This window comes from Triturus cristatus, chromosome 11, assembly GCF_964204655.1.
Source record: "Triturus cristatus chromosome 11, aTriCri1.1, whole genome shotgun sequence".
Taxonomy (NCBI): Eukaryota; Metazoa; Chordata; class Amphibia; order Caudata; family Salamandridae; genus Triturus; species Triturus cristatus.
In genome coordinates, this window is record NC_140594.1 from 737,661,856 (window position 1) to 737,689,203 (window position 27,348).

A 27,348-nucleotide genomic window follows, 5' to 3' on the forward strand; every position below is an offset into this window, starting at 1 on the left:
GGCAAGTATAACATTGCCGGGTGCTGCCCACTGTACCTAGCCATTGTGGACCTATCCACTGCCTTTAACTGTTTTAATCACACCAAGTTATGGTTGATCTTGCTGTATATTGGGGTAGAAATTTCCTTGATCAGATTTCTCCAGCTTCTTCATGTTAAGCTGGCTGCCAGAGTTCGATACGGTACTGGTTCTTTTGATCTCTCTCTGGCAGTACACTTGGGTTTTACTATGGATCCATTATTGCTTACTCTTTATATTAATGATAATATCTCTTGTCGAGCTAATGTCTCTGATGATGTTCCGGTGATGGAGCTTATCCGCATTTCAGCTTTACTGTACCCAGATGGTGCAGTGCTTTTGGTCCGCACACCTAATGCTCTTCGTAAGTTTGTAGACTCATCGTATCTTTAATGGGTGAACTGGATTTAGTTACCAATTTTAGCAAGTCCCCATATTATAGCTTGTGGCCTGAATAAATTTAACATTTTGAATTTACCCATTGTTAGTAACATCGTTACTCGGGTTAATAGTTTTCAAAACCTAGGAATTTTCGTTGACTCCTCGGGTACTTGGCGCACTCAGATTCAAAACGCTTGTTGGAAGATGTCCAAATCTGAGGGAGCTATACTAAATTAACAGCAGCCTCAAGGTGGCATAACAATGCTGCCTTTACTCTCAGGGGTATATTCACAAGAACGTGTGATAACTACCTCAAGAGTAGCGTAACGCAACTTTCAATATCGCAGCCAATTGTGGGAAAATAACCCAGTGTCAACGTGAAATTCACAACCAGGCGGTACCATGCGACAGACACCAGATAACGCGTGAAATGTCAGCGTCAAAATCGACGCCACGCCCCAAAAATGCAAAACGCGAACTCGAAAATTCATGCTATGAGGACAACCGCAGTACACAAATCAGCGAAGACCAGCCACAGGCCTGCAAATCCCACGTGTCTGGCTGAAAAAGCAACATAAAAGCAAGAAAAAAAAAGCCAAAAAACATTTCAAACTGCGTAGCAACATGGATGCACCCGGACTGAGTGCAGAGGACAAGCTGGACACCACAAGCCCCACGGAGGACCAGCCAGGAACCCCGCATTCGTGGAAGGGCAAGGACAAAAGGAAGAGGAAGACGGGGTTCAGTCCGCAGGAAGACTGGATCCTCATCACAAAGGTGACCGAACACCATAACCAACTGTTTGGCACCTCCACTCCGAAACTGGCAACCCAAACCGAAATATGGCAGACCCTCGTTGCCAACGTCAATGCAGTCGGAGTGCCGACTAGGTCACTGGAGGAGGTCAAGAGGTGCTAGCATGATCTGAAAAGGCAGACCAAACATAAGGTCTCCGACAACAGGGAGGCAGCAACGGCGACTGGAGTAGGGCCTCCTGCGACACAGGAGGAGCTGGATGAGCTGGAGCAAATGGTGGACACAGTCAGCAGTGAGGAGATGGTGGAAGGATTGGGGGGCCTGGACACAGCACGATACGACCTGACCCAACAGGAACAGGGTGAGTAACGACCAGGGACGGGGGGACGGGGGGAGAGGGGCACAATGGCACACATGCACAAGTATGCATAGCACACTGCACACCCACAATGACTGTGGAACATGTTCCTGATTGCCTTGGCACACTGCAGCACACATGGAAATGACAAGTAGGGCCCCATTTACATTGTGCACAGAGGCCCCCCCCCCAATCACCAATATCACAACTGACCCATGCACATGTATCGAATCTAGCAAAGCAGCGGCTCTGTGACCCACACTGACTATGCAAGTAACACTGCATGTCCGATAGCATGGCAGCAGCCAAAAAAAAACACATGGCCCACGAATCGTCATGGAGGTAGCCCAGTGCGGATCACATCCGTAAAGGAGCAGGTTACACCCTGACATGTCCATGTGCACCCACAACCCATGCCTTACAATACACACAGCAGACGAACAATGCACCAGTCCACAAAATCTGTCCAAGAGCACATGTGACCCAAGTCAAAAACAATTCAGCCCCCGAAAAGCACACAATTCAAAGGCACCCCGCCTCAAAGGGAGAAAGCTACACAAAATCAGAGCTGCAGGGGCAACTCCCCCACAATGCAGCACACACACATACCAATCAGAGGACACCAGCAACGACGGCAATGTGGTACAATGTGCAACACCAGCACCACAGGACAGAGCCCACAACAGGTTCCACTCATGCGTAGTAACTGTCCACTCACATCTGGCATTGCCTGACACAGTGTGATGATAATGAACGGGTACCACCACCCTTCCGTCATGTATTCGGAAAACACATTGACTGCCATCGAATAGCCAGCTCCCCAAAACATTCATAATGTACATTGGCATGCAGTCTGAATGTAAGCATATGCAAATCAACAACATACATGTGAAACTCTGTTAACCTGCATCTCCCCTTAACATTGCAGAGGGACAATCAACACTTACTGCAGAGCAGAACACAAACCCCATCATTGATGATGTAGAGGACAACCTGCCCATATGTCAAGATACCCTCCAATGGATACTGGACAGCCTCTGAACCCCACCCCCAGGAGCAGAGCAGGCCAGCTGCCTCGAGGTGACCCCACCAGCGGCACAGACCACACTGCAGGAAACACACACCACCACGGCTGTCTCCCAGGACCCCCTGACCAATACATGGAGCACATACAACATGTGTGGTCTTCCCAGGTGGAGTTGGCTGAACAGCTGCGGGTGGGTTTCGAGCTCATGGCAGCCAAACTCGGTGCCATAAATGGGTGCCTGAGTCCCATCATGGACCACGTACAGTCCCTATCAGACACCCCCTGTCCGCACCATGCTCCACCACAAACCTTGGCTGACCTCGCTGGTGCCATGAATCGGACACAAGAACTGTGTGGGCAGTCAGGCACCAGCCATTGCAGCACAGAGTTGGGACAGATGCGGAGGTCAATGGAGACCATGGAGCGGATGGAGGCTGGAAGGATGTCTGACACAGATGGACACCAGCGAGTAGTAGCTGGGGACTTCAATGCCCTGCAGTACTTCATCTTGCCATTGCTGCCACTCAGCCGTTCCCAGATGACTGCAGCGGGAACATCGACACACACAGCTCCGACCCCTGATGTGTCCATGGCACACAGTGATGCAGCCATCACCCCGCCACACACACCAGACACAACGGACACAGAGCCCGTATCAGGGGAGTAAGAAGGGGATGTGACCTACTGCGTGGGGAAGGAGGCAGTAGCAGCCATCACCGCCGTATGGCCTGTCCCTGCCTGGTTATGACCTATGCATCATGGCCTGGGAAACACCTCATAGTGACCCCCGCAACACTCTGCAACTTTCACCCAGACACGGACACGGACTGCCATTTCTTCACCACTGGCCAATTACACAGCTATCCTGCTGCGGACTGCAGTCCCCCTCTTCCCAATCACTGTGCAATCCCCAAAGGACTCTGGTTAGCACACCACTGGGCTTCCATGTGATGTGGGCTTGGATGGCCATGTACAGCCCCAGCTCCCGCAATCACCTGAATGTGAATAAAACATTCTAAATCACACAGATGTGTCATCATTATGTTCACTCACGTATAGAGGTATGGCTGGATGTAGGTACAATGATTGCACATGAAGGTACACCCTGGTAACTGACATCTATGCGCATGTTTACCTGAGATACATGGCCAATTGGATGACTGTGAAGGTGAGTACTAGCTCTGTTCCCATTGCACTTCAACAACAATCTCACAACCCCCAGTGTAGGAACATATCCATGTATTGAAGAGGGCTGTTTAGGACTGGCCGAAACGAAAGCAGGCCAGGAGTGGTGTCCTACAGCACATGTTACACCAGAAGTTCACGTTGTATACCTACTCACACACATCTGCATGGACACATTCTGTTGTGATATGTGACATTGCTCCACATGGTCAGGGGTTGGACACCATACTCACATTGCTCACCTATCCAATAACAATGTCTGGCTCACAGAGGTGGAGCTTGCCAAAGGGACATCCCCCATTGCACATGCGTCAGTCAGTTCTTCCCTGTGTAGGGACGATGCCCATTGTGGCGACGAGTGGACAATCCAAACAACACACCTCACAGTTAGACACCAGTGGAGTTGCATAGACTTTATTGGCATGTGCGTGTCAGTACGTATAAGGCAACAGGCAGGGTCATGCTTAAGACACTTACACGAAGCATGGGTACATGTCGAAGTTCAGGAAATGTTGGGGCTAAACTGGGCAACATTCATCATGGATGGCAACGCTCTCAGCCCACCTTGCCTTGCTGGATGAGTCATGTGTTGTTTGGCGTCTGCCCATTGCCCCGTGTGAGGGGGCACGACTCACTGCCCATGGGATCTGCATAGTGCTCTGCCTCCGGAGTGCGCCGATTGTCTGCTCTGCTGACAGTGATGAGGTGTGAGGGTCCAACAGATTCACATGCTGTGCTACATTGCCATGTGTGTGCTCTCCCCCAGCAGTGTGTCCGAATTGGCAACATTGCCAAACAACACTGTGTTGCACCGGGCATGGACCTGCATCACCTTGCACAGGTGTGTGTACACACGCGTTGTTCCACGCACATGCACCCAGAGCCCGGACGTAGGCAGACGTATCCTCTGTTGTGGTGGGATGTGTGAGCAATCCCCACGATGCAACAAGTTGTTGGGACATGTGCTGTGGGTGACAATCATATGTGGCTGCAGGAACGTAGTTACTCGTCCATGAATGCCCGTGCAGCTTCATGTGCAATGTGTTCCAATAGTACAACGTTGTCGTGTTCATGGAACCCCAGGGGAAGCCAATGCATTAAGTGGTCCGGGCAGGTGTGCTCAGCCCACGCCGTTTCACCAATCCGCAACACAGCCCATTAGGGGAGCGCCTCGATGTGGTCACTGCACACGAGGAATTGTGCAATCTCCCATGCACAACTACCAAAACATATGCAGTATGTCAGGGCATTCCATGCACAGCTGTCTCGGTTACACTCCTGTACGTGATCCAACAGGGTGTGCAGACACAAGTCATAGTCCAATTCATCACCAGTTGTGTTGGATAGGCAGGCATCCATGGGACACTCGAATGTGCATGTTCGGCAGTGGAACCAGGGCTGGATGCAGGTGATGTAGGCAATGCGGAAGCTGAGCCGGTAACTGATCCACAGCACTGCCAGTGGCACTGCGCACAGAAAATGCAGCATACATGCACGGTACTGTTCCACGTGACGGGGGTTGTGCATGTGCCCGGTATGGCCTGCCATTGCGTTGGTGCATCTCGTGGAACCGGCACTCTTCTGAATTGCGGCAATTGTGTGGAGGTAATGCCACAGATCTGAGCAATGATTTGAATGTGTGTGAAACGTTGCGGAGAGTAGGTTGCTGTTTCCGTGAGTGTCAAGGGCATCCCATGCGGGGGGACCACAGGCAGGGGCTTCTGTGTGTGGGGTGTCGATGAGTCAGATAGTTCATATGTAGAATGCGTGGTGTGGGAGTCATCTCCGTCTGCCATGGAATCTCTCTCAGGGTGTTCCAGGTGCGTTCTGGACCAAGGTCAGAGGTGCAGGTGTCCTCCCGCCTTCTGCATTGGAACAATGGAGCTTTCATCCCTGTTGATATGTGTCTGACTACTACTTGGGTTTTCAGAATGTGATGTGGCTTTGGCACTGAGATTGGGACATGGCCTTGGGCTCATGGTGTACGGATGGCGATACACACACACATGTTGGCATGTGGAGCCAGGTGCCTGAGGGGCCTTGCGCTGCTTGTGCAATCTCATTCCATCTCTCTCCCTCGCTCTCTCCATTTCTTTTCTTTGTTGGGCGCATGGCACACCTTCTTCCTTTGGATTTGGTCTTCCAGACTGTGTGCTACGGATTGTCCAGTGAGGAGCCGCTAGGACTCATCCTAAGGGTTGTCTCAGCTTTTATTTGTATGGTGTTTTGTGTTGGTGATTGAATTGCTGTTTGACTGAGTCTCCATTTCCTGGCCACGAATGTCTGTTGATTTTCCTGCTTGTGCGACATCAGGCAAAATGTTTATATTGGGATTTGTTGTACTGGTGTGCAGTTTCCTAGTCTGGGGTTGGGGGTGGTCCCGGGGGGGGGGGGGGGGTTTGCGGTCAGATTGTGGTTTCGGAAGATGTTGTGGCTCTCTTGGGTGTCCGGGCCTCATGACGGGTGGCTCCATGGCATCTGTTGGCTTTCCGATGTGGCCCTGGGCTGTGCTCCCTTTTGTTGTGCAGGCTGCCGTCCAACTTTACACCAGGTCAGAGCAGGTGTAGATTTCCTGGTGCTAATGCGCCTTATCGCCTGTTTAGTGGTTTTTATCGCAGTTCTGTCTGGTTGTTGTGAATGTTGAGGTGAGATGTTGTCGTGGCTTTTGGCTCGCGAACGCCCATCCTGCATCTCATTAGCGATAGTTGCAGGGGGCCTCTGTAGCGATGTTTTTTGCAGCTGCTATCGCGGGTATACAGGTGCTGTGGGCTGTTAACACCAGCTTGTGAATGGGGCGATAGATTTATCGCAACTTTGGCTGCGATAAAGTGCCATTGACTCTGCGATAGTTTCTTGTGAATATGCCCCTCAGTTTATAAAGCTCAGTGTGATCCAGCTCCTTTCTTTTCCTCATACTGGAGCAATGATAAATTAGAATAACCCCAAACATCATCCTCACAGCTGGTGTTTGGGGGTACTCTAATTTATCATTGCTCCAGTAGGAGAAAAATCATGTCTGCAGATGACTCCTTTAAGTTCCACCAGCCAGTTCACGCTATATTCGGCATATGGAGCTGTTACTTTAGTATGTATCGGATTTAGTGCATTTTTGGACCTCTGATGCTTTAGTTAGCACATTAAACCTCACAGGAAGCAGGCCTGAAAGAGAGATTATTAAGGACTGCTTAGTCTGTAAGTATGTGCTGAGGTTACTCTGGCTTGCTTACATGACAGATTCTTTAAGTAAGACAGGCTTCCTGCAATTTTCTGATACACCGGAGTCTCTTTCTAAGACAGATAAAGGACTGGTCATGCTTATTTTTTGGGGAGTTTAGCCAGACTGAGAGGCTAAGGGATGAATTAGCGAAGACTTCCATTAAAGATATATAGACGTACTGCCGCAGTCCTATATCTAGATCTCCCTTTATCTTGGTGGGAAAAGTCCCTTTTAACTAGTTTTAGGTCTAGGACAGTTTGGTGACTATTGATATTGTTTCCCTCTTGGTCTCGGTACACTTAGTAGTAGTTTGACGGTTTGCCCAGGTGACGATGTGTCTCCCTAGTCCTGCTGACAGGCAGTGCAGAGTTTTGTTGCTTTATCTGCAACTTTTAGATAATGTGGTGATGTGCTTTAAAGTTATTTATTTTTCTAAAGTAGTGGTTAAAGCACATAAATCCATGGAAGGATACATTCATTTTGCAATTTAATGTATTATGTCTGTTTCATCAAATTTCTTTCCGCACAGGTTTCTTTTTAAAATTTTGTTTATAGCGCACCATTAAAGGTTTTTGATATCCATGACAGCACCCTACTCTCAGATCGCCAAAGTGGACCGTCACCCATCTGCCACAATTTAAGTTGTTTTGTAGTCTGGCCGGTAGTCGGTGCGGCACTCCCAGGGCGTTGCCTTTAAAAAGGCACCGCAATGGGCGCTTAATAGTAAAAATCTCCAACAGTATGCAAAAATGAGATCCCAAAATTGCATGTGTCTCATTCAAGAACCTAATCTGACAATTGTGTTTTTTTACGGTACACCACATCTGTTTTTTCACACAAATGAAAAACTTTTTTGTTGACTGCTGATGAGCCAGTCTGCTTTTTTTGCATGACACAATCCCAGGGCTGGCTTCAGCGTTGGTTATGCCTGTTGTGGCAATCTTTGTTGACATCCCCAGTCACTTCCTTCTCCATGAATTTCTCCACTCTCGCCCTCAAAAAGTGCCCCTCATCCCTCCACAACCCCTCTCTCACAATTATTTACTCAATAGCATCACTTATCCCAATGTAGGTATCAGAGCACTTTACAGAACACACACACAAACACACACAATGAATAATCCAAGTGTGAAAATCAATATAGAAGAAATGTTACTTAAGGCAATCAGCTCTATAAGGTATAGGGTCATCTATCCTGATAGGCATTTCAGCCTCTCAAGTTTGTCAGGTACTTGTGCAATACCCTGAGCCTTTCCTGCATTTCTGTTTGCTTTGTATTCTGTGATTTGTAGTCCCGATTGTCTAATAGGAGAAAAAGGACAACAAGTCCCAGAATGGAAAAACAAAAACTTAGACAGGCTCATCTACTCACACAAGGGCCTGGAAAAACAGAGCAGTTACTAAGCTTATTATGAGCACTTCACTTTCAGGAATACACATTAGGGCATCAACATGCTTTACTTAAAATATGGAGAATGTTATTGTCTCAGTGGGAGAATCTTCCATAGGCTTAGAGCGTTAGTGTCTCTTCTGGAACCTTTTCGATATCTGATACCACATGCATGGACACTGGGCAAAAAGTGTGGTTTGTTCTAACGCTTACCCAAGTTGTTGAGACAGGACTGCATTAGCACTGCCGCATCATCACTTTGACTGACTGGCTGCTTTTAGACTTTAACACTCTACAGCTCAGGGGTGCATGTTTAGTAAGTGGAAAATGCAGCTTCTGGGAGACAGAATGTGCTGGCGGCTGAACGAAGCCAAAAAGAGGATTCCTGTTACTGAAACAGCTGTTGTAGCACTCGACTGACACCCCTCCGAAGTTGAAATATTTTAGCGCTTTTGGTCAATAAAACGATCAGGCCAAATGGGCTGACATGGTGCTAGACAGTTACATGTTATGCACTGATTGTAACAATGTTTCACTTCAGCAGCCCATAACAGTTTGTACCTGACACTATAGTTTTAACAGCGAGCATCATGGGCTGCCTAAATATAGTGCACGTGGTTGGCACACACATGGATATATGTGTGTACATGATCACCTGAGGAAAGAGAACTATGCAGTGCAACAATCAGTCTTCTCATCAGTTCAGAGGGGCGGACAAGAAGTTGCTGCTTCTGCAACCACGTGACGTTTGCTCTCTCTCTTTTATGTCTACAACATGGAAAAAAAATGAAAATGGCCTCATTTTGTTCAAATGAAACGAGCATGGCGCCTGGATGCCTGGTATGCTGGCACCAGTTGCACCACCTTAAAGCCGCCATTGAACAGTGCCATTCCTGCCATGACTTTAAATGGTCTGAGGGAGCGCGCAGGTGCATAATTTACAATCTCTCACCTGAAGGATCTTTTTAAGTTGACTGAGACAAAAGGGGAGTTAGCAATGAATGTATTGCCAATTAATAATCAGACCAGTATATATGCATATCAAGAGAATATTAAAAGAGACAGAATTTCAGCTGGCAAGCTGAAATATCGGAATAGGTTGTGTCTCAGTAGAATAATATATGAAATAATCACAGCCTCAAAAATTAAAAAACTGAAAAATAGCAAGGGTATCCCTTAAAGAAACTCTGATTCTCTCTCCTAAACATGAATATGTTCTAAAGTTAGTTTAAAATAAGGATAGTTCATGGAATAGTGTCTCCAGGAAATTCAGAAGTGTGAGATAGTGTCAGCATAGTAAAGATTCCATTGGAAGACTTCCAAAATTTGAATATATGTTCAGCATGAAGCATCACACTTGCAAGAGTAAAGGTAGCAGAGAGGTTTGTAACCTAAAAGTGGAAGGGAATCTGCCATAACTGTGTGAGCACTAATTAAAACCAGTAAAATTCCAAAATCAATCATATCTCTTCCCACACCACCAGGAACCAATCTATTCTCCTCTTGTGCCGTGCATTTGCAACATTACTACACTTTCCCATCCCAAAGAACTTGGACAGTTACTGCAACCTTGAACATTCTCCATTCCTGATATGCGATGAATATGAGACTTCATCTGCTCATTAGGTCTTCACATTTCTTGACAAGATGTTTCTTCTCAGGCCTTACTATTAGAAAATGAATACAGACAGCAATACACCTGCAAAGGAAAAGAACAAACTGGCAGAGCAAAATACTTTACAAAAATATGGTCTTTAGTCGGGCTAACTTTAACTAAGCATTTAAACGTGCATTTCATATACATGGTTATATTTGTGCACATGAAACTTAAGAACGAATGCAATACGTGAGTAAAAGCATACATGATTACACTTTCAAATATGACTTTCAAACTTTATGCAAATCTTACTAAAAGTATAAATACAGACGTGAATACTAAATTCATATCTTCATGTTAAACTGAACATTACTGCACATGTTCATAAAACTCCAGTTTCTAGAGTAAATACATTTCACTAATGCGTTTAAATGTTCACACACGCTAATGAAGTTATGGTACACATTATAGTATCACATGTAGGTACATGAGGATATTTCTGTGATGTGTAAGGAGGGAATCTAAATTGCGCCTCTCCATCTGGCTTCCCAGTTTATCAGCAAACGGCTAATCAATTTTCATAAAACAGCAAGCACAGCCTTAGTGACTCAGAATCAGCTTTATTCGGTTGAAAAAATAGCCTCAAAAGTATACTAATGCAAACAAAAATAAAACCAGTCAAATGACCCTCCATGTCGATAAAAACCCAGATGAAATACATAACATCCTCCAATAAATAAAAACAAATAGTTAAAAAGTCTTACATGCATGATTAGTCAAAGTGCATAGTGCTCCTAGATCTTACTGCTGATCAAAGAAACAAACTTACACAATGGCATATTTCATCATCTGATAATTCTTGTAAAAAGCAGAAGGCTTGAAAGCTATTCTGAAAATTTCTAAGCCCCATAGAAGGTACTAAAAACGTTTTGGTATGACATTTATGATAATCACAGAAAAAGAGAAAATGGTGCATTGATTGTTTAGACAAATTGTTGTAAGGGCATACTCTGGAGTTATGCTGGTGCACAAGCAGAAAACATAGGGAGAATTTCATTGTACCAGCTCTAAAGTGAAATAGTAGGGAGCGCTCCCAACTCCTACTGGTATTCCGCAAGTAACTGGTGGGAATGGCCCCAGGATTGAGGTGCAGATAGATCAAAACATTTGGTTTCCGAACTGCCGCACTTAACCTCTTACTAACTGTTCTATCAATAAGGCTTACACTTGCTACCTGCCTAGAGCAGCCTGTTGATTAAAGCAATCCCCTCCAAAGTTTTTTTTCATGTAAGCCAACCATGGGATGAAAAGACCTTTGTCACAGGCCAGACAATCAAAGATTGTATTCCTTGTAAGTGAGGCTGCTTACGAGGTCCAAATCAATAGCCACAAAACAGGTGGGCGAATGCGAATTAGGTCCCTTAAATTAGTCAGGCCCAACTCTTTGTGGCAAATAAAATGGGAAGTTGATACAGGGACTGTCAAGATTCTCCTTCTAAAACGTTTTTCTTCCCTCTGAAGTGTTTTTGGGTCACCAATGCCCCAAATTTCCACTCTGTACATTGCAATAGGTACACAATGGGCGGAATATATTTGTAACAGGGGTGTGAGCGTCCTACTGCTGAGCGGGGATGGTAAGCTGAGGAGTGAGCCTACTGCTCTCGATAGCTTAGCACTTCTTTGTTTAATATGGGGAGCCCATGAGCCAGTGGAACTAATTGCGACCCTCAAGCAAAAGAACGTGCTAATACTTAAAAAGGTATTCTTACCCACTGTGATAGATGAAAATCATGAGCTCTTCGGACCACAAGATATTATAAAAGACTTGGCAAAATAAGTCGACATGCCGAGGTTCACCATAAAATGCACACATGAATGGACTAGAAGACGCAGGGCTTTGGGACTACAAGCGATCAACACAGCGTCATTCACATAGAGTAGTGCAGGAAGGGGGGTGGCATTTATCATTCGTACATCAGGGGTGCACTTAGTGAGCTCTAAAGTAAGTTTATTAATGTATAATATGAACATCAGCAGAGCAAGCACACACCCTTGGTGAACCCCAAATCCTATGCTAAATTAATCTGACACTTCCTCATTGTTACCAAACCTAACCCGGGCTTTTGTACCTCTGTGTTAAGATATTATTGAGTGTACAAATGGTAAATCCATTCCCAGATCGATGAGGAGTTGCCACTGCTTTGACCAGTTGACACAGTCAAAGGCCATTGACAAGTCCATTAAGGCAAGGTGTAATGAAGATTGTTTTGCTGCAATATATTTGCCAATAATTAAATGTAGGTTGAGACATTGTTCTACCACACCTATGTCATTACGGAAGCCAAACTGGCAGCATTCAAAATATTGTCGTTAACCCACTCCAATATTCTATTATACAAAACTCTGTCAAGAGGTTTGGTGGGATGTCAAACAATGAGATAGCATTTAAGTTCAGGACGGCTCCCTTTCTTAAAAATTGGGACAATAACTGAGGTGACCCAAGAGGTTGGAATTGTGGAATGGCTCAAGCAGAGCTATTGTAGACATTAGTCAGCGGTGGGGCCCAAAGGTTCACATTACACTTAATTATGTCAATGGAGACACCATCCAGCCCTGGTGCATTGCCTCCCATGTCTCCTGAATAGCAACCATAACTTCCTGCAGGGAGGCCAACAAAAAAGTGGGTGAATCCCTAATGGCTAACTGTTCACAAATAGAGTCTCAGCCTCCATAGATCTTCTTAAAATGTGTCATCCATTCCTCACCTTTTATATAGCAACAGGGGGATGTGCCACCCTGATCTAGAGATCTCATGTTTGATACGGCTCTCGAAAAGGTCTCACTATCTTTAGTTTAGGCAGTGTCTGTTAGTGTGGCCCACTGATGGGTAGTGACTATCTTCCTTCTCTTACATGAAACTAGTTCAGAATACTTCCGCAGGGTGGCCACAAGTGCGCGGTCACAGGGTTGCATACTAAGAGCTCTATGTATAAGGCGATTAGCCAAAGAGCAGTTGTAATCAAACTACTGTGAGGTCCCTTTTCAGTATTCTCCATTCAAAACCCCATAACTAACTCCATTTTCTCAACTACCACTTTTCCCAAATATTTCGAGGGGCAAGATAATTTCCACTGCAGTCTGAGGTTTGGCTATGGCTGACAATAGATTGCTTAGACTAGGTACAACTTGGGGGAATTCTCTAGGAGGCACTTCCAAGGCTATCTCAATCGGATTGTGATCACCAAAGTTGGTACTAATGATGGTGGTGCCATATAGAAGGAAGTTTGTTAGATTTCAGGAAATAAAAATATAGTACATTTCTGAGTAACTATGCCTTCCCCTGAATGTGGGCAACCCCTGCATACCTTGCCTGGGTCCCTCTCCTAACATTCTGCAAATCAGAAGAGGTGAGTAAAACTTTCCCCTACTAATTGCCTCTCAAGTCTGTTCTTCTGAGAGTCACTGACTCTTTCCCAGCTCTATAACTAGGTAAGCTAGCATTGAAATCTGCTGCCAGACTAAGATGTGTTGCTGACCCTGTTAAGATTTGCTCTCCACAATAGATATCTAGTCAAATAATCCTGGGAATGGTTGATTAGGCACACCAAATAAATTAATGAGATGAAAAGTCAAGGTCCCTTTAAAATAAACGGCTTGATGATCGCTCCCCGTAGTTTTCAACGCCTCAGCATGGCCTCCAAGCAGTAAGTTAATCCATATAGTCAAACCTCCTGAGGTGCAACCTGAGTGGGACGGAACAGCCGGTAGGCTAAAACATATGTATTCTTCAAAAGCTATAGGGTTGATCTCCCAAGTTACGTGCATTAGCAGGATGTCATATGATTTATTAAACAATTGCCAGTCAGAGAGTAATATCTTGGAACGAATGCCTGCAATGCTCCAGCTTACTATTTTTATCAAAGAGTTTTTTGCGATCGGGGTCGATGAAACAGGATCTGTCGCAGGACACTCTGGCAATAATGTACATTCAGTTGGCGAGGCATTTTTATTCAATGAAAGTTTGGGGTTGTACCTAAATGATCAGGCTCAGATGGGATTATGGCCCATCTAAGGCAGCGTGTACCAGGTTCAGGGTCTTTGGAGTTGCGATGGAGGATCCAGATGCATTTGATGCGCCCCTCACCGACATCCTGGGGACTACCTGTCAATCAACCTCATTGCAGTCTGCTAGAACTGCACCTTTTGTTACCTGTGAAGCCCCAGTATGACTGAGGCCAGCAACTGTGTAATTGTGTATGGGCTGGTGTGGTGTTTGCCTGTGTGGCTTGTACAGGTAGCCCAAAGGTAGTGTGACAATGTTAGTTGCAGCTGTTGTCCCCGATGTACAAGTGCCCAAAAGTTTGCCCCCACTGTACGGGCTCCTGAAATTAACAACAATGCCTTCCCCAGCTATGTTTTACCTACTCTCCGTGTCATTAAGATTTCAGGAATTTCTGCAGCATTGAAATTCCTGTTCACACGAAGCCACTGGGTAACCTTACTATGCACTCATCCCATGTTTCCACCTGATTATGTTTCAAGGGCAGCACACCTGCCATTATCAAGACATATGGACAGGTCTCTGGAGGTAGGATTAAAGTGGTAGAGCTAAAGTTAGCCATATGCCTACCTTCCCTGCTTAACGTGCCCACATGGCTCTGATTGCCAGCAATGGTTAGCATGGGACTATAGCTAACAGCCCCAAGGTTTTTCGGCCATGCACGCCGGGAGCTTATTACAAAGAGGAGGTTCGACTGTAAACACAGTACAACTAGTTCCAATATTAGATGTGATGTAAAGTTTGAGCGCAGTTGCTATGTACCTTCTATCACATCAAGGCGCTCTTTTATTTGTCTTAATTGTGCTTCCAAAATCATTGAAAATCTGTTGTTGATCTCCTCGTTGTTAACGCTGCCCATAATCGTTGTACTTGAACCCTTTCAGGTTACTGGTTGATCTGAATGCAATTTCGCCCTTGGAGCTCAGGCGCTTGTCCTTTTATGTTTAATTGCTGATTCTGGGGATGAGTTAGGGCTGTTAGGCTTGGGGGGGCGGGCAGGTCCCAAGGTTCATTATGTCAGTTGTGATTCCATGCGTAGTGGTAGAACCACCGCATGTCTCTCCTCTATCCTGGAAGGAAGGTTTGCGGGAGCACCGGAAGCACCCAGGCTTTTGGACTCCTCCAGCTAATCCCAATGCTGCAGGAGCAGCGTCGTGATTGGTCTGAGCATCCTGTTTGGACACTCAGGCAGTGCCTGGGAGCCTGGGCATGTTCTCCACGGGGCTGTGCAATACAGCCCAATGGAGAACATGCCAAGTGCGCATGACTGTTTGGCCGGGCCTAGAGGGCTGGCCAAACAGTCATGTGCACTTAGAGGAGTGCAAACCACTCCTCCCCTGCTCTGGCGTCAGGGAGCCAGCTCCGACTTCCAAAAGAAAAAGAAAATCATAATAATGTCTTGTTATTATCATTTTCTTTTTCTTTTTTTCATTGTTGCAATAGCAGTGGGGCGAAGCTCCTGCGCCTTAGCGTATGAGCCTCCACTGCCCGTGCTGTGAGATAGAAGCGTCCTTTAAGTAGAGCACCCGACTGGCACTTTTGCTCTCTTCAGTCTCCTCCCACCAGCTTACAGGCAATGTAGTGTGAGGCTTTCAGTCTGTCCCAGTTCACCAGCTCTGTTTTGTTGTTTCCCACGCTGCGGTAGGAAAGTGTCCTTTAAGTAGTTTGCCCGACTGGTGCTTGTGCACTCTCCTTCCTCCTCCTTCCCAGCTTACAGGCAATGTAGTCTGGGGCTTGCAGCTCAGCCGGTTCACAAGCTCTTTCCTGTTGTTTCCTTAGTGGGAAACGCCCTCATGACAACTGTCAGGTTTTTCAAGAGACCACTGAGGGCATTTTCATGTAATCAGATTAATCAGCAAGCCTTCACTGTCATTAGAGATAGTGATGGTAAGTTTTATGGTTACCTTTCACTGTCGCTGCCAATGGTTAAATCTTTTACGTGATATCTAGTATTGCAGTTTTAACCGAGATAAAAGTATTAAATTAGAAGAGCAAGTCATAAGCATGTGTGCTTTCTTGTTTGTTTTTAACTCATGAATATAACTTAATTTTATACAAATGTCATTTTTTCTAGGATACAACATCCCTCTCATCTTCTAAAGGAGGCAGCGGAGGAGGCGGCGGATCTGGTGTTTTCAAATCGGGCTGGCTTTATAAAGGGAATTTTAACAGCACTGTAAACAACAGCATCACTGTCCGGGTAAGAGGACAATGCCACTCTGTCTCAGCGACTACTTCCACTCCACATTCCCCGCGGTCGTAGGATAGCCCTGTTTGCCTTGCCTATGTTCATTTGCAAGCGAATAATGGTTTAAACAACATTTCTGCTGTACGTTTAAATATATTTTGGGTTGCTTGACAAAGGCACATATTTATTTTTCTTTAAATGCCAGTTTAACATGACATTTTAGCAATGAAGAAGCAAACTATAATAATATCTTATTTTGCTTTGCAGTCTTTTAAAAAACGCTACTTCCAGCTGACAAAGCTGTCGGATAATTCTTACATAATGAATTTTTACAAAGATGAGAAAATATCCAAGGAACCAAAGGGTTGCATTTTTTTAGATTCTTGCACTGGAGTTATACAGGTAAGCCAAGCGGTCAGTACATCAGTTACCTGTGTTTTTTTGGTTTGCTTTTCTATTTTGTTTTCCTTAAATGTGCCTACTGTGCCTTTGGAATTGATCTGTAATTATTCTAGATATTAATGTAATACTCTGTGGTAAAAAGAGATGCAGATGCCATCAATTCAATGACAAACTAGTTTCAAAGAACATCATTTGTTATTCAGGTTTGGAATATAATTAGATGTGCACATTTTTTTCATGAAGAAATCTTACCATCTTAAAGTGCTTGCCCCCAAAATGTTTACCAGGGCCCAGGAGGCTCAGCGAAGAGAGGGTGTGACACGGGGAGGAAATCCTTCCCTTCTCTCTGCCCTTTAGGCCTTATCTTAGACCTGCCCACTGAAATCAAGACACCCAGAAGTGCGAACGACAGTCCTTCCTTTTTCCATCATGGTTTGTGGAAACAGAAGAAGGGCTGTCAACACAACAAATGGTAAAGGCTAACTATTTGCTGTCGTTCTTGATGGTGTTGTTGATAAACAACTTTGATGCATAATAGTTTTTAAATATTAAATATTTGAAATAAGTTATAGCCATGGCCGCTGGATTTATGCGTCAATGGAAGACCAAAATAGGCAGCAAATTCGTCCAAGAGGCAAATTATGAGGCATAATGCATCAGTCAGTCAGTCAGTCAGAAAACTTTATTTCGGCTACAAGCCATAAAAGTGCATAAAAAAACATAGTATAATAACAACAAGAAAGATAAAAAAGAGGAAGACATGATTCTGGGTGTAAATACAATCATCATTCAGCAATTCATGGAATAAAAACAGGATAGTGACAATAAATAATACCCGTAAAATTGCCTTAGTGAGGTAGTAGTTGTCTTCTGATTAACCACGTAGAAAAGAGAAATTTGGCTATCACAATAACATATAGGGGGGAAGAATCATATTTCAGCAACCTGAAGAGATCTCTGTGGTTCGTGGACCCTATATTCTTAGCAAGTTGAATTATCCATTTTCTACGGGGAATTTTATATGCCGGGCAGAAGATTATAACATGAACCTCGGTTTCGTCTGTGGCACCACAACCAGGACAAGATTGTCTCGGTAAGCCAGCCCATTTATTTGTTCTCGAAAAGAGGGGGATGGACCCATGCCTAAATTGTAAATATAATTTTTTAGCAATTACTGGGTGAATCAAATCTATTGCAGACTCAAATCTATAGCCGATTTTGACCTCGAGAAAGGCCGAGGTCAAATTTGCAGTATTAGCAGATCGAATGATCTGAGTCAGCTTGTGTTCCTCCAGAATTTTTGCCAGTGATCTTTTTGACAGAGAGGGGCAAGTGTCCTCAGGTGAGAGCCAAAGGTCTTCTCTCCCTATATCCCTGAGTAGTTTGTTAACATAGGCTAACCAAGGGATAGCACCTGCCTTTGGTAGCAATAAGATGGACTTCAATTCCTCCTGAAAGGTAGCAAGTTCAGGAGTGCTCCATAATCGTCGCCAATACATTACTGGTCTGGAGGCGACCATGTCCGCAATTGGTTGAATACCCAGGTCCATCCTGAGCGGCTGGATAGGGGTGCTCATCGGAAGTGCAAATAATTGTCTAAAAAATTGGTTTTCTGACTTAGTTAAAATCAAGGATGGGTTATGATCCCATAATTCAGCGCCGTAGGCTGCCACCCCCCTTGCCTGAGTTTTATAGATCTCTACCAGTGGGCTGATTAGTTTTAAATGGCTATTTTTAAGCATCTTTAGAATCCCCCCTGATATCTGGACGAGTTTTAAGTTTACTTTTGAGATCTGGGGAGCCCAGGTCATTTTGTTATTGAGGGTCAGGCCGAGATAATCAAAAGTGTTCACCCGTTCAAGGGGCAGGCCATCCAATTTTGGTATGGGACGATTGGTGGTATCTGCATGAAACACCATTTATTTAGTCTTATTCACGTTAATGATTAGGTTCCTTTTCCTGCAAAAAGTGGCAAAGCCATCCAGGACTCTAACCATACCCATGGGTGATCTGGACAAAAGCAGAGTATCGTCCGCAAACATGAGTGCGGGAATTTTCCTGCCTGCCAACTTGGGGGCATCTATATCGCCTAGGGCCAGGATATCTTCAACCAGTCCATTCAAAAAGAGGGCAAAGAGGGTTGGGGCTAAAACGCAGCCCTGTCTAACTCCTTTTTCTACCCGAAATGGTTCTGTAAGTTCTCCATGGAGTCCGAACCTGACTCTGGCGAAAGTGTCTTTATGGAGGCGTTCTAGTAAGTCGCAGAGGTAAAGAGGTATGCCCATCCCCTTTAACATCTCCCATAATGCATCACATTCTATAGCAGTATTAATTTACTATTTTGTCATTTTAACACACATTATTACTCTCTGGGTAAAAGCTTCACCTCATTATTACCGGTATAACAATCGACTACAGCAGTCAGAACCTAAATGGTGACAAGTTAACCTTCGCAAAAAGTCCATCACTGCTTGGCAACATGGACGGTATGTTTTAGTAGGCCGTGATCCATTTACACGTAAACCTAAAATGTTTCAGTTGAAATCTGCAAATTATGCAGCCGATGGTGGATTATATGGTAAGTGTGGTAAATACATAACTATGCAAATGGCACAGCTGAGAATCACATACTTCCAGTGGTCCAGTTTATGGTTTGGATGTACTAATGGGGTCTTGCTTTTATAAATGTGTCCTTGCTGTCTGGATGTCTGGTATCTCCTACTTAATTATTTTTTTCAGTTTAATTCATATATTTAAATATCTGGAGTTCCCCCCCCCCCCCCAATGCTTTGAGTTGGAATGTGCAGAGATCAGTGACCTTTAGCAAGTTGCTTGAATTCCATAGATTTTGAGGCCTATTTTTAAACACGTAGAAATATATACCCAGAAACAAGCATGGTTGTACAGATACTCAATTTTTGAATATACAACGGTATGAAAAGTTAGGCCTACAGTTCTTCAACTATTGCAGATTTCCAGGCGTAGCATATCAAAAATACTACTGCAAAACGTTTTTGAGCCACATTTCAAATATGTACAAACGTGCATGCTTATATTTGCTCATGTGAAAATATGTCATTGTAGTATAAAGCAAAACCAAAGGGGATGATGGACGGAGTGTTGAACATTGCAAGCACTCACCCCCATTCAACTGATCTGGGCTTAATCCATCATCATTCTTTAGCTCACTCCGCCACCCAAGTTCAGATATGGCCATAAGCAAATCAGTCTGATCCTGTGCCCTCATGAGAACAGTCCAGCCCGAACTGCCAAGCCATGTCTTCTCTGGACCGGAAACAAGCATCCTGGGACTGGTTTCTGGCTGATCAGCCGTCATCAGCCAGGCTAGCTTGAATCCAGTGGCAAAGTGAGCAAGGGACCCACGTCTGGACATACCCTGCCAACTTGTGGAACAGATTAATTTTAATCTGCTTGGTGCAGGGTCACCACTCTTGCCACGGGTCCTTATCAAGTAAGGAGTAATCAACAGTGAAGCGAACTACAAACCATAGGTAATTTATTAAGCATTCAGAATGGGTCTCCATCCAACGAGCACCATGGAGTTACTCAAGGAAGGAGCACACCTTAACAATGGCTACATGGGTTTTTATAGGGAAGATCACAAACAAGGAACGCCCAGAGGTAAATAGAACTTTGGAAAGAACACACAAATGAGCTAAGGCAAGAATCTGACAGCCTCAGTGTCTTGTGCAATTTCGACGTTTTAAGGCTGAACAACAAAATGTGCTATTCTGAGTAGACTTTCCATAAGGATAAACTATTGCCTGAAAACCTTCAAGCAAGCTGACTCTGCATGTTTACACAGCCTACAATGTCTCAATTTGGATTTGTTACCTAATGTTTATGCAGTTGTGATGACAAGGATAGAGCCAGGCTGAAAAACAGGTCAAAGGTGAGCATGGATAAAGCACAGCTTAATTCAAAAACGAGAGATTCAGATTCTAAAACAAGAGCTTCAGATTTTAGGTTTTCACAAACTTAGGGCGAACAAAGCAAAAGCAAAGGGAATGATGAACGGAGTGTTGAACATTGCAAGCACTCACCCCCAGTCAACTGATCTAGGTTTAATCCATCATCATTCTTTAGCTCACTCCGCCACCCCAGTTCAGACATGGCCATATGCAAATCAGTCTGACCCTGTGACTCATGGGAACAGTTCATCCCGAACTGCCAAGCCATGTCTTCCCTGGTCCGGAAACAAGCATCCTGGGACCGGTTTCTGGCTAATCAGCCGTCATCAGCCAGGCTAAGTGGCAAAGTGAGCAAGGGACCCACGTCTGGGCATACCCTGCCAACTTAAGGCGAACAAAGCAAAACCAAAGGGGATGATGAACGGAGTGTTGAACATTGCAAGCACTCACCCCAGTCAACTGATCTGGGTTTAATCCATCATCATTCTTTAGCTCACTCCGCCACCCCAGTTCAGACATGGCTATATGCAAATCAGTCTGACCCTGTAAATCATGGGAATGTAGTATAAAGTAATTTTCCAACATTGTTTTTCTTTTTAGGGAATATCATTTTCTCCATCAAGAACCTCTTTCACTACACCCATGGCAATTTTTGGGGTGATCTCTTCCCTTCCCCATTCTGAAAAGGGATTGACCTCTCGCAAATACATTTCTGGTCCTATCAAGGGAGGGAATGGGCTGCACAACATTTTTTGAATCCCCTTAAACATTTAAGTGTGTGGGTGTGCACAAAGTACTTTGTTTTTGCTCCATGGAAAGCCCACTCCCTGACTACTCTCCAACCCTGGATATAGCTATACTCACTCAAAAATCTTTGAGACAGCAAATTCCCTAACCAACTCCATACCAATGTACTTATTCAAAAAATAAATTTACACATGTATATTTACTCATGTGTATATTCACTGCCACATCTAATTGTAACTCTACCCTTTTTAGAATTCACCATTACCTAGTGTTGATTTACACCTTAAATGTCTCACACCCTCAAATCGGGAGGTTGAACCACCGACAACAGGATTTTTGAGTTTAAATTAACTACTAGTAACTTTGCACACTTAGGTGGAGACCACTGCCACCCTGGGAGAGATATCTCTATGGCAAAGTATAGGGAAGATCATTAATGTTTATTATTCTTAAAAAACAATATAAATATTTTGATATATAATCTAAAAGTAATAAATATATATGAATTACTTAACAATATTTTGTATTACCTAAAGCTAATAAACTAAAATGTTACAGCACATTAACTCATCAAATTAAGTATATTTAATTCATCAATACTATTGTCAGGGACTGTCCGGGACTATGTCAGGAACACAGTCAGGGACTTGGGCAAGGACTGGGAACTGGGTAGAAAACGTACAGTGCACAGAAAGAGTAGTACAATGCTGCCCAGGATCACACAGGGAGTCAAAGGAGAAAAAGGGATCTAAAGGGGAAGCCTGTACAAGTGAATAAGATGGGTAAGACTCCGAAAGGAAGGGCACTCACAAGGCAATTTAGCATTTAGACCAACTACACCCAGGACGGATGTGAAAGACATATATATATAATACAACATTAACAATAAAGGGAATGTGGGGTAAAGCACTCAGGAGCTCCACACGGTAAGACTGAAGCTCAGAAAGTTCCTCACCCACAATTGCTGTTACAGATACTGACTGAAAATACCCACATATAGGATATGTATGAAAAGGCAGGGTCACAAGACTCCTGTGTACTGCCAAAGATCACCCCGCAGACCTCTCACGATCTTGCCTAATGGCAATGGGACTTCCACTGTTCTGTACACCGAGGTGCTGCTGCTGCACTTGCAAGTATAACTGGTCTCCGCTGCTACGCTCTGGGGCTGTGAACTTTAGGCAAATGTAGGCTCCGACCCCCCCCCCCCCCCTTCTCTTCGCGGCTGCGGTGTTGGGTGGCGGTTGGGGGCGGGGGCAGTGGGCAATCATGACTTCTACCCAAGCACGATATTCAGTAGAGCCTATATCCCCTGGCAGTATATAGACGGGCGGCGCGTTGGGCACTGGCTCCATAGTTTGCATTCCTTAAGTAGCTCCCTCTGTCATTAGAGTTGGCCTCTGGCTGGGGGGGCCCGCCGGAGCCGCGTATCGCGGCACAGACCGATACCTTCACTGTTTAGGCGCAGCTGACCCCGACTTTGGTGTACTTAGAAGGTCGCCTCTGGTGACAGTTTGGGCGCCCGCCTGTTGCGGTCTCGCCCTTTTGGTATTCTAGTTCTTTATGGTTTCCTTAGGGATTTTTTACTTGTTCGCTTTTGATCAGCCTCTCACCCCGCAGGGGACCCCGGGAGATAGGACGACGCCCTTCCACCCATTATGGGGCTCTGGTGCAGACCCTCATGTCTGCGGCCCTCCGGTACTGTGCTGCCGGCGCTGCGGAATGACCACTAACTCATTACTCAAACTAACCTCAGGGCGGGCCTATTAAACTGTAGATCCCTCGTCAAACATACAGATGAGGTCTGGCTCCTACTACAAGAGAAGGATTGGGATATCCTGTTCCTAACTGAAACATGGATCAAAGAGGACAACCTGACCTCTATCGCTCTTGCCATCCCTTCGGGATTTAAAATATGCCTCGCCAACCGGCCTGGGACAAAAAGAGGCGGTGGCGTAGCTATTATTTTCAAAGAGCATCTAGTACTGACATCCTCGGCTGCCACGGCTATTCAAGGAATTGAAGGTCTTCACTTCTGCTTCCAAGTGAGCCCTCAGCTCTCACTAGCAGGACTAGTGATATATCGCCCCCCGGCCAGCGCAGACCCTATTCTTACTACCCTATTGGACACTATAGTGCAGAGCTCGCTCCTCCACCCCCTTTTCTTAGTGGTAGGTGATTTTAATATCCACATGGATAAAGTAGACTGCGCTATGGCAGAGATGCTTCGAACAACGCTAGACGCTGCCGGCCTTAGATTGATCAATGAAGGCCCCACACACACTGGGGGCCATACTATTGATCTCATCTTTGCTAATATCAAGGATGTGCGGCCCGAAAAACCTCTCCCTTTGATATGGTCAGATCATTCACTTGTCCCATTCACTCTGAACATTCGAAGTGATACCAAGGCGCCAAGTAAATGCTACTTTATGAAAAGGTAATGGAAAAAACTGACCCCTGAGTCTATGTCCCCGGTTCTGGCGCAAACCACTCCCCCCTTGACAAATAATCCCAATATGGATGCTTTACTACTCAATGAATGGATAGGAGGGATGGTCTCTTTTATTGCCCCAGCCTCTCGGGCCTTATCAAAAAGAGAATCCCCCTCAGCTCCCTGGTTTACGCAGGAACTTAGAGAGGAGAAAGCGGCTTGTAAACAACTGGAAAGACTCTGGAGAGAAAACTACGGCTTAGAAGAAAAAACTAGATATAAGGAAGCATCAAAAAAATTCCGAAAAGCCATTAGGAAAAATAAAAAGCGCTTCTACGCGGACTCAATTATACAGGCAGAACAGTCCAGCAAACAAGTTTTTAACGTAGTACAGTCCTTCCTCAAACCTCAATGCATTGAAAGAGAGGTTGTTCCCACACCATTACTTTGCGAGCAAATTTCAGAATACTTCGATCTTAAAATTAAAAAAGTATATGACTCCTTTGGCCCAGTAATAAGTACGGTGAAACAGGACACAGCGAATAATGGCGAGTCAGGAGAAACCCTCACCCAGTTCGCGCATACCCCTCTGAACGAGGTGAGGCAAGAACTCAGCCGCTGTAAATCCGGCTCCCCTGATGACCCCTGCCCTGCTAAACTATGGAGTGCCATAGCGGACTCTGTAGCGCCCACACTTCAAAGTATCTGGAATTCTTCCATTACGTCAGGAATCTTCCCTGACGTTTGGAAGCATGCCACTCTCCTTCCCCTAAAGAAAAAACCAAACGGGGACCCAGATGACCTCACGAATCTCCGCCCAATATCCCTTCTAGCCGCCCCGGGAAAAATGCTGGAAAAAGTGATACAACGCCAATTGAGTAAATTCGTGGAAACTAACAACATTCTCCATGAAACTCAATCTGCCTTTCGACCCGGTTTCAGCACAGAAACAGCGCTCCTAGAGGTAGCCGAGTCAGTGAGGTGGTCGATGGATGCTGGAAGTTCAGCTATGCTGGTACTCCTGGATCTGTCGGCCGCCTTCGATACGGTGGACCACGCTAGACTACTCAGCCGGCTGGCAGAGATAGGCATTCAAGACAACGCGCTGAGGTGGATAAACTCCTATCTATCTCAGAGAACGCAGAAGGTGGCACTTGGGACGATTTCTTCCACACCTAAAACCCTTAACTGTGGAGTCCCGCAGGGCTCGGCCCTCAGCCCTCTCTTGTTCAATATCTATCTGGCCCCCCTTTTTACGCTAATTGCCAACTGGGGTGTTAAGGCAATTTCTTATGCCGACGACACCCAGTTGGTATTTCCATACTCTGAGATGACACAGGAATCCTTCGCAAACTTTAAAGGCTGTCTCCAGGACATTGCTCACTGGATGAATATCAACAAACTAAAACTAAATGCCAATAAAACCGAAGTTATCTTTTTCGGTAAGGGTCCCACCCCCGCCCCAGAGCTATGGTGGCCGGTGGAGACGGGCCCCCCCCCTTTGCCCAGTCACTCGGCAAAAAACCTTGGAGTGAGATGGGATAATAAAATGTCTTTCACTTCCCATATCCAACAAGTGGCTGGTTGCTGTTTAAGTAAACTAAGAAACCTCCGAAAATTTCTTAAACTTCTACCAGAGAGCTGTAGAAAAATGGTAGTCCATGCAACGGTCACCTCACGGCTTGACTATGCTAATGGTCTTTACCTGGGCCTCCCAAAATTCCTAACCCATAAACTGCAGGTAGTTCAAAACGCGGCTGCGAGGCTGCTACTGCGAATTCCTTTCAAGCAGTCAGTCTCTCCGCATCTTCGAACCCTGCACTGGCTTCCTGTGGTCAACCGGATAAAATTCAAAGCTCTGACGCTTGCGTTCAGATCTTTGCATGGCTCCTGCCCACTTTACCTAAAAAAACGCCTCCCAAGATATTCCCAAAGCCGGGCACTACGGTCAAATGACCGTGTCATACTGGCTGTCCCACGAGCAAATAAGGCCCGCCTCGGCGGTCGTACCTTTTCAGCAAACGTCTCCGTTCTGTGGAACTCTCTACCTCAAGCAATCCAGCAGGTTCCATCTGAACACTGCTTTAAGAAGATGCTAAAGACCTGGCTCTTCTCCCAGCCACGCTAGGTCTTCTATCTCCGCCCCAGGTCTTCTATGGTTCCTCTAGCGCCGGGACACCTCCTCGTGAGGTAGCTGTTCGCGCTTTATAAAATCCAGTATTATTATTACTATTTGACACATGGCGACATTTAGAATAAGCACTTGGAATGTGCGTGGCATACACAACCCGTCGCGGAGGTACCTCATCTACTCTTATCTTAAGCGCCATCGCATCAACATTGCATTGCTGCAGGAGACACATCTACTTGCAGGCGAGATACCCCGCTTACAAAAACGCTGGAGGGGGCAGTTGTTTGCTACTGGCTACTCGGCAATGGCGCGTGGGGCGCTGGTATGGGTTAGGTATGGCACTCCCTTCACAGTAGAGGACACGCTGATCGACACGCAGGGCAGATACGTTGCAGTAAGAGGGAAACTTGATGGCAGGTCTATAGTCATAGTGTCTCTATATGCTCCCAATGTGGACCAGTCGGCCTTCCTGGACACCCTCACTCAGGCCCTGGCTCCATGGCACGGTACCCCAATGATCCTGGGTGGAGATTATAACTGTGTTTTGGATCTTAACTTAGATCGTTCATTTCCTCCATTGACTGGTACCGCCTCTTCTAAAGCCATGAAGGCACTTTGTGGTTGGGCTCAGCAGTGGGGCCTGACAGATATTTGGCGCCACAGATACCCGGCGGTTCGGCAGTACTCCTATTATTCCGGTGCCCATCGCTTGCATGTCCGGCTGGACCGCTTCATGTTAACCGCCGATTTGCTGCCCCAAGTGCAGACGGTGGAGTATCTGGGACGCACACACTCGGACCACAACCCACACGTCCTGGAATTAGGATGGTCCGTAGAGGCGCCACCGATTCCGCGTTGGCGTTTACAGCCCGACGCATTGCTGGACGCGGCGTATCGCGACGGATTAGCCGCTTCGGTGGAGCATTATTTCGACGAAAACGAGGGATCGGCTTCCTCCCCACTGGTTGAATGGGATGCCTTGAAAGTGGTGGTCAGGGGGCACTGTATAGGTTCTCAGGCAGGGATGAAGGTCCAAATAGAACGTGACCTTACCGCTATTGAGGTCGAGTTAGCGCGGGAGGAGGGAATCGGTGCTGCGGGTCCCACTAGCAGCCTGGGACGGCTACAGACAGAGCATGCGCGCCTGCTGGAGCGTCTTAAGTGTCTCAACTATGCAGCACATTCTGCACGCACACACCGTCAGGGGGACAAGGCGGGCAAATTACTGAACTGGTTAATACGTAATGATGAGACATCCCCCATCATATCCCACATACGAACGCCACAAGACACTATAGTCTACACGCAACAGGAAATCCATCAGCAATTTGTTGCGCATTATGAGACGCTTTACCGGTCCCAGGCGCAGGCTACGGAAGTGGCCCTGCAGGGCTTTGCTGCTGGTTTCAATCCACCTCACCCTACTCCGGCTCAGAGTGCTGACCTCAATGATCCCCTCTCAGCGGATGAAATTCGGGCGAGCATCTTCTCGTTATCAAACGGGAAGGCACCGGGGCCAGACGGT

At 45.8% G+C, this 27,348-nt stretch overlaps 1 protein-coding gene across 8 annotated transcripts in view; it reads left to right on the forward strand.

Annotated features, from left to right (window-relative positions):
• Window positions 1-27,348, forward strand: part of DOCK10 (dedicator of cytokinesis 10) — a 1,791,775-nt gene that overhangs the window by 830,715 nt on the left and 933,712 nt on the right. For all 8 annotated transcript variants that reach the window (XM_085634396.1, XM_085634392.1, XM_085634394.1 and 5 more), the window contains exons 6-7: window positions 16,064-16,189; window positions 16,445-16,579. In XM_085634396.1, the coding sequence (XP_085490522.1) occupies window positions 16,064-16,189; window positions 16,445-16,579 (261 nt within the window). The remainder of the gene's footprint in view (window positions 1-16,063; window positions 16,190-16,444; window positions 16,580-27,348) is intronic.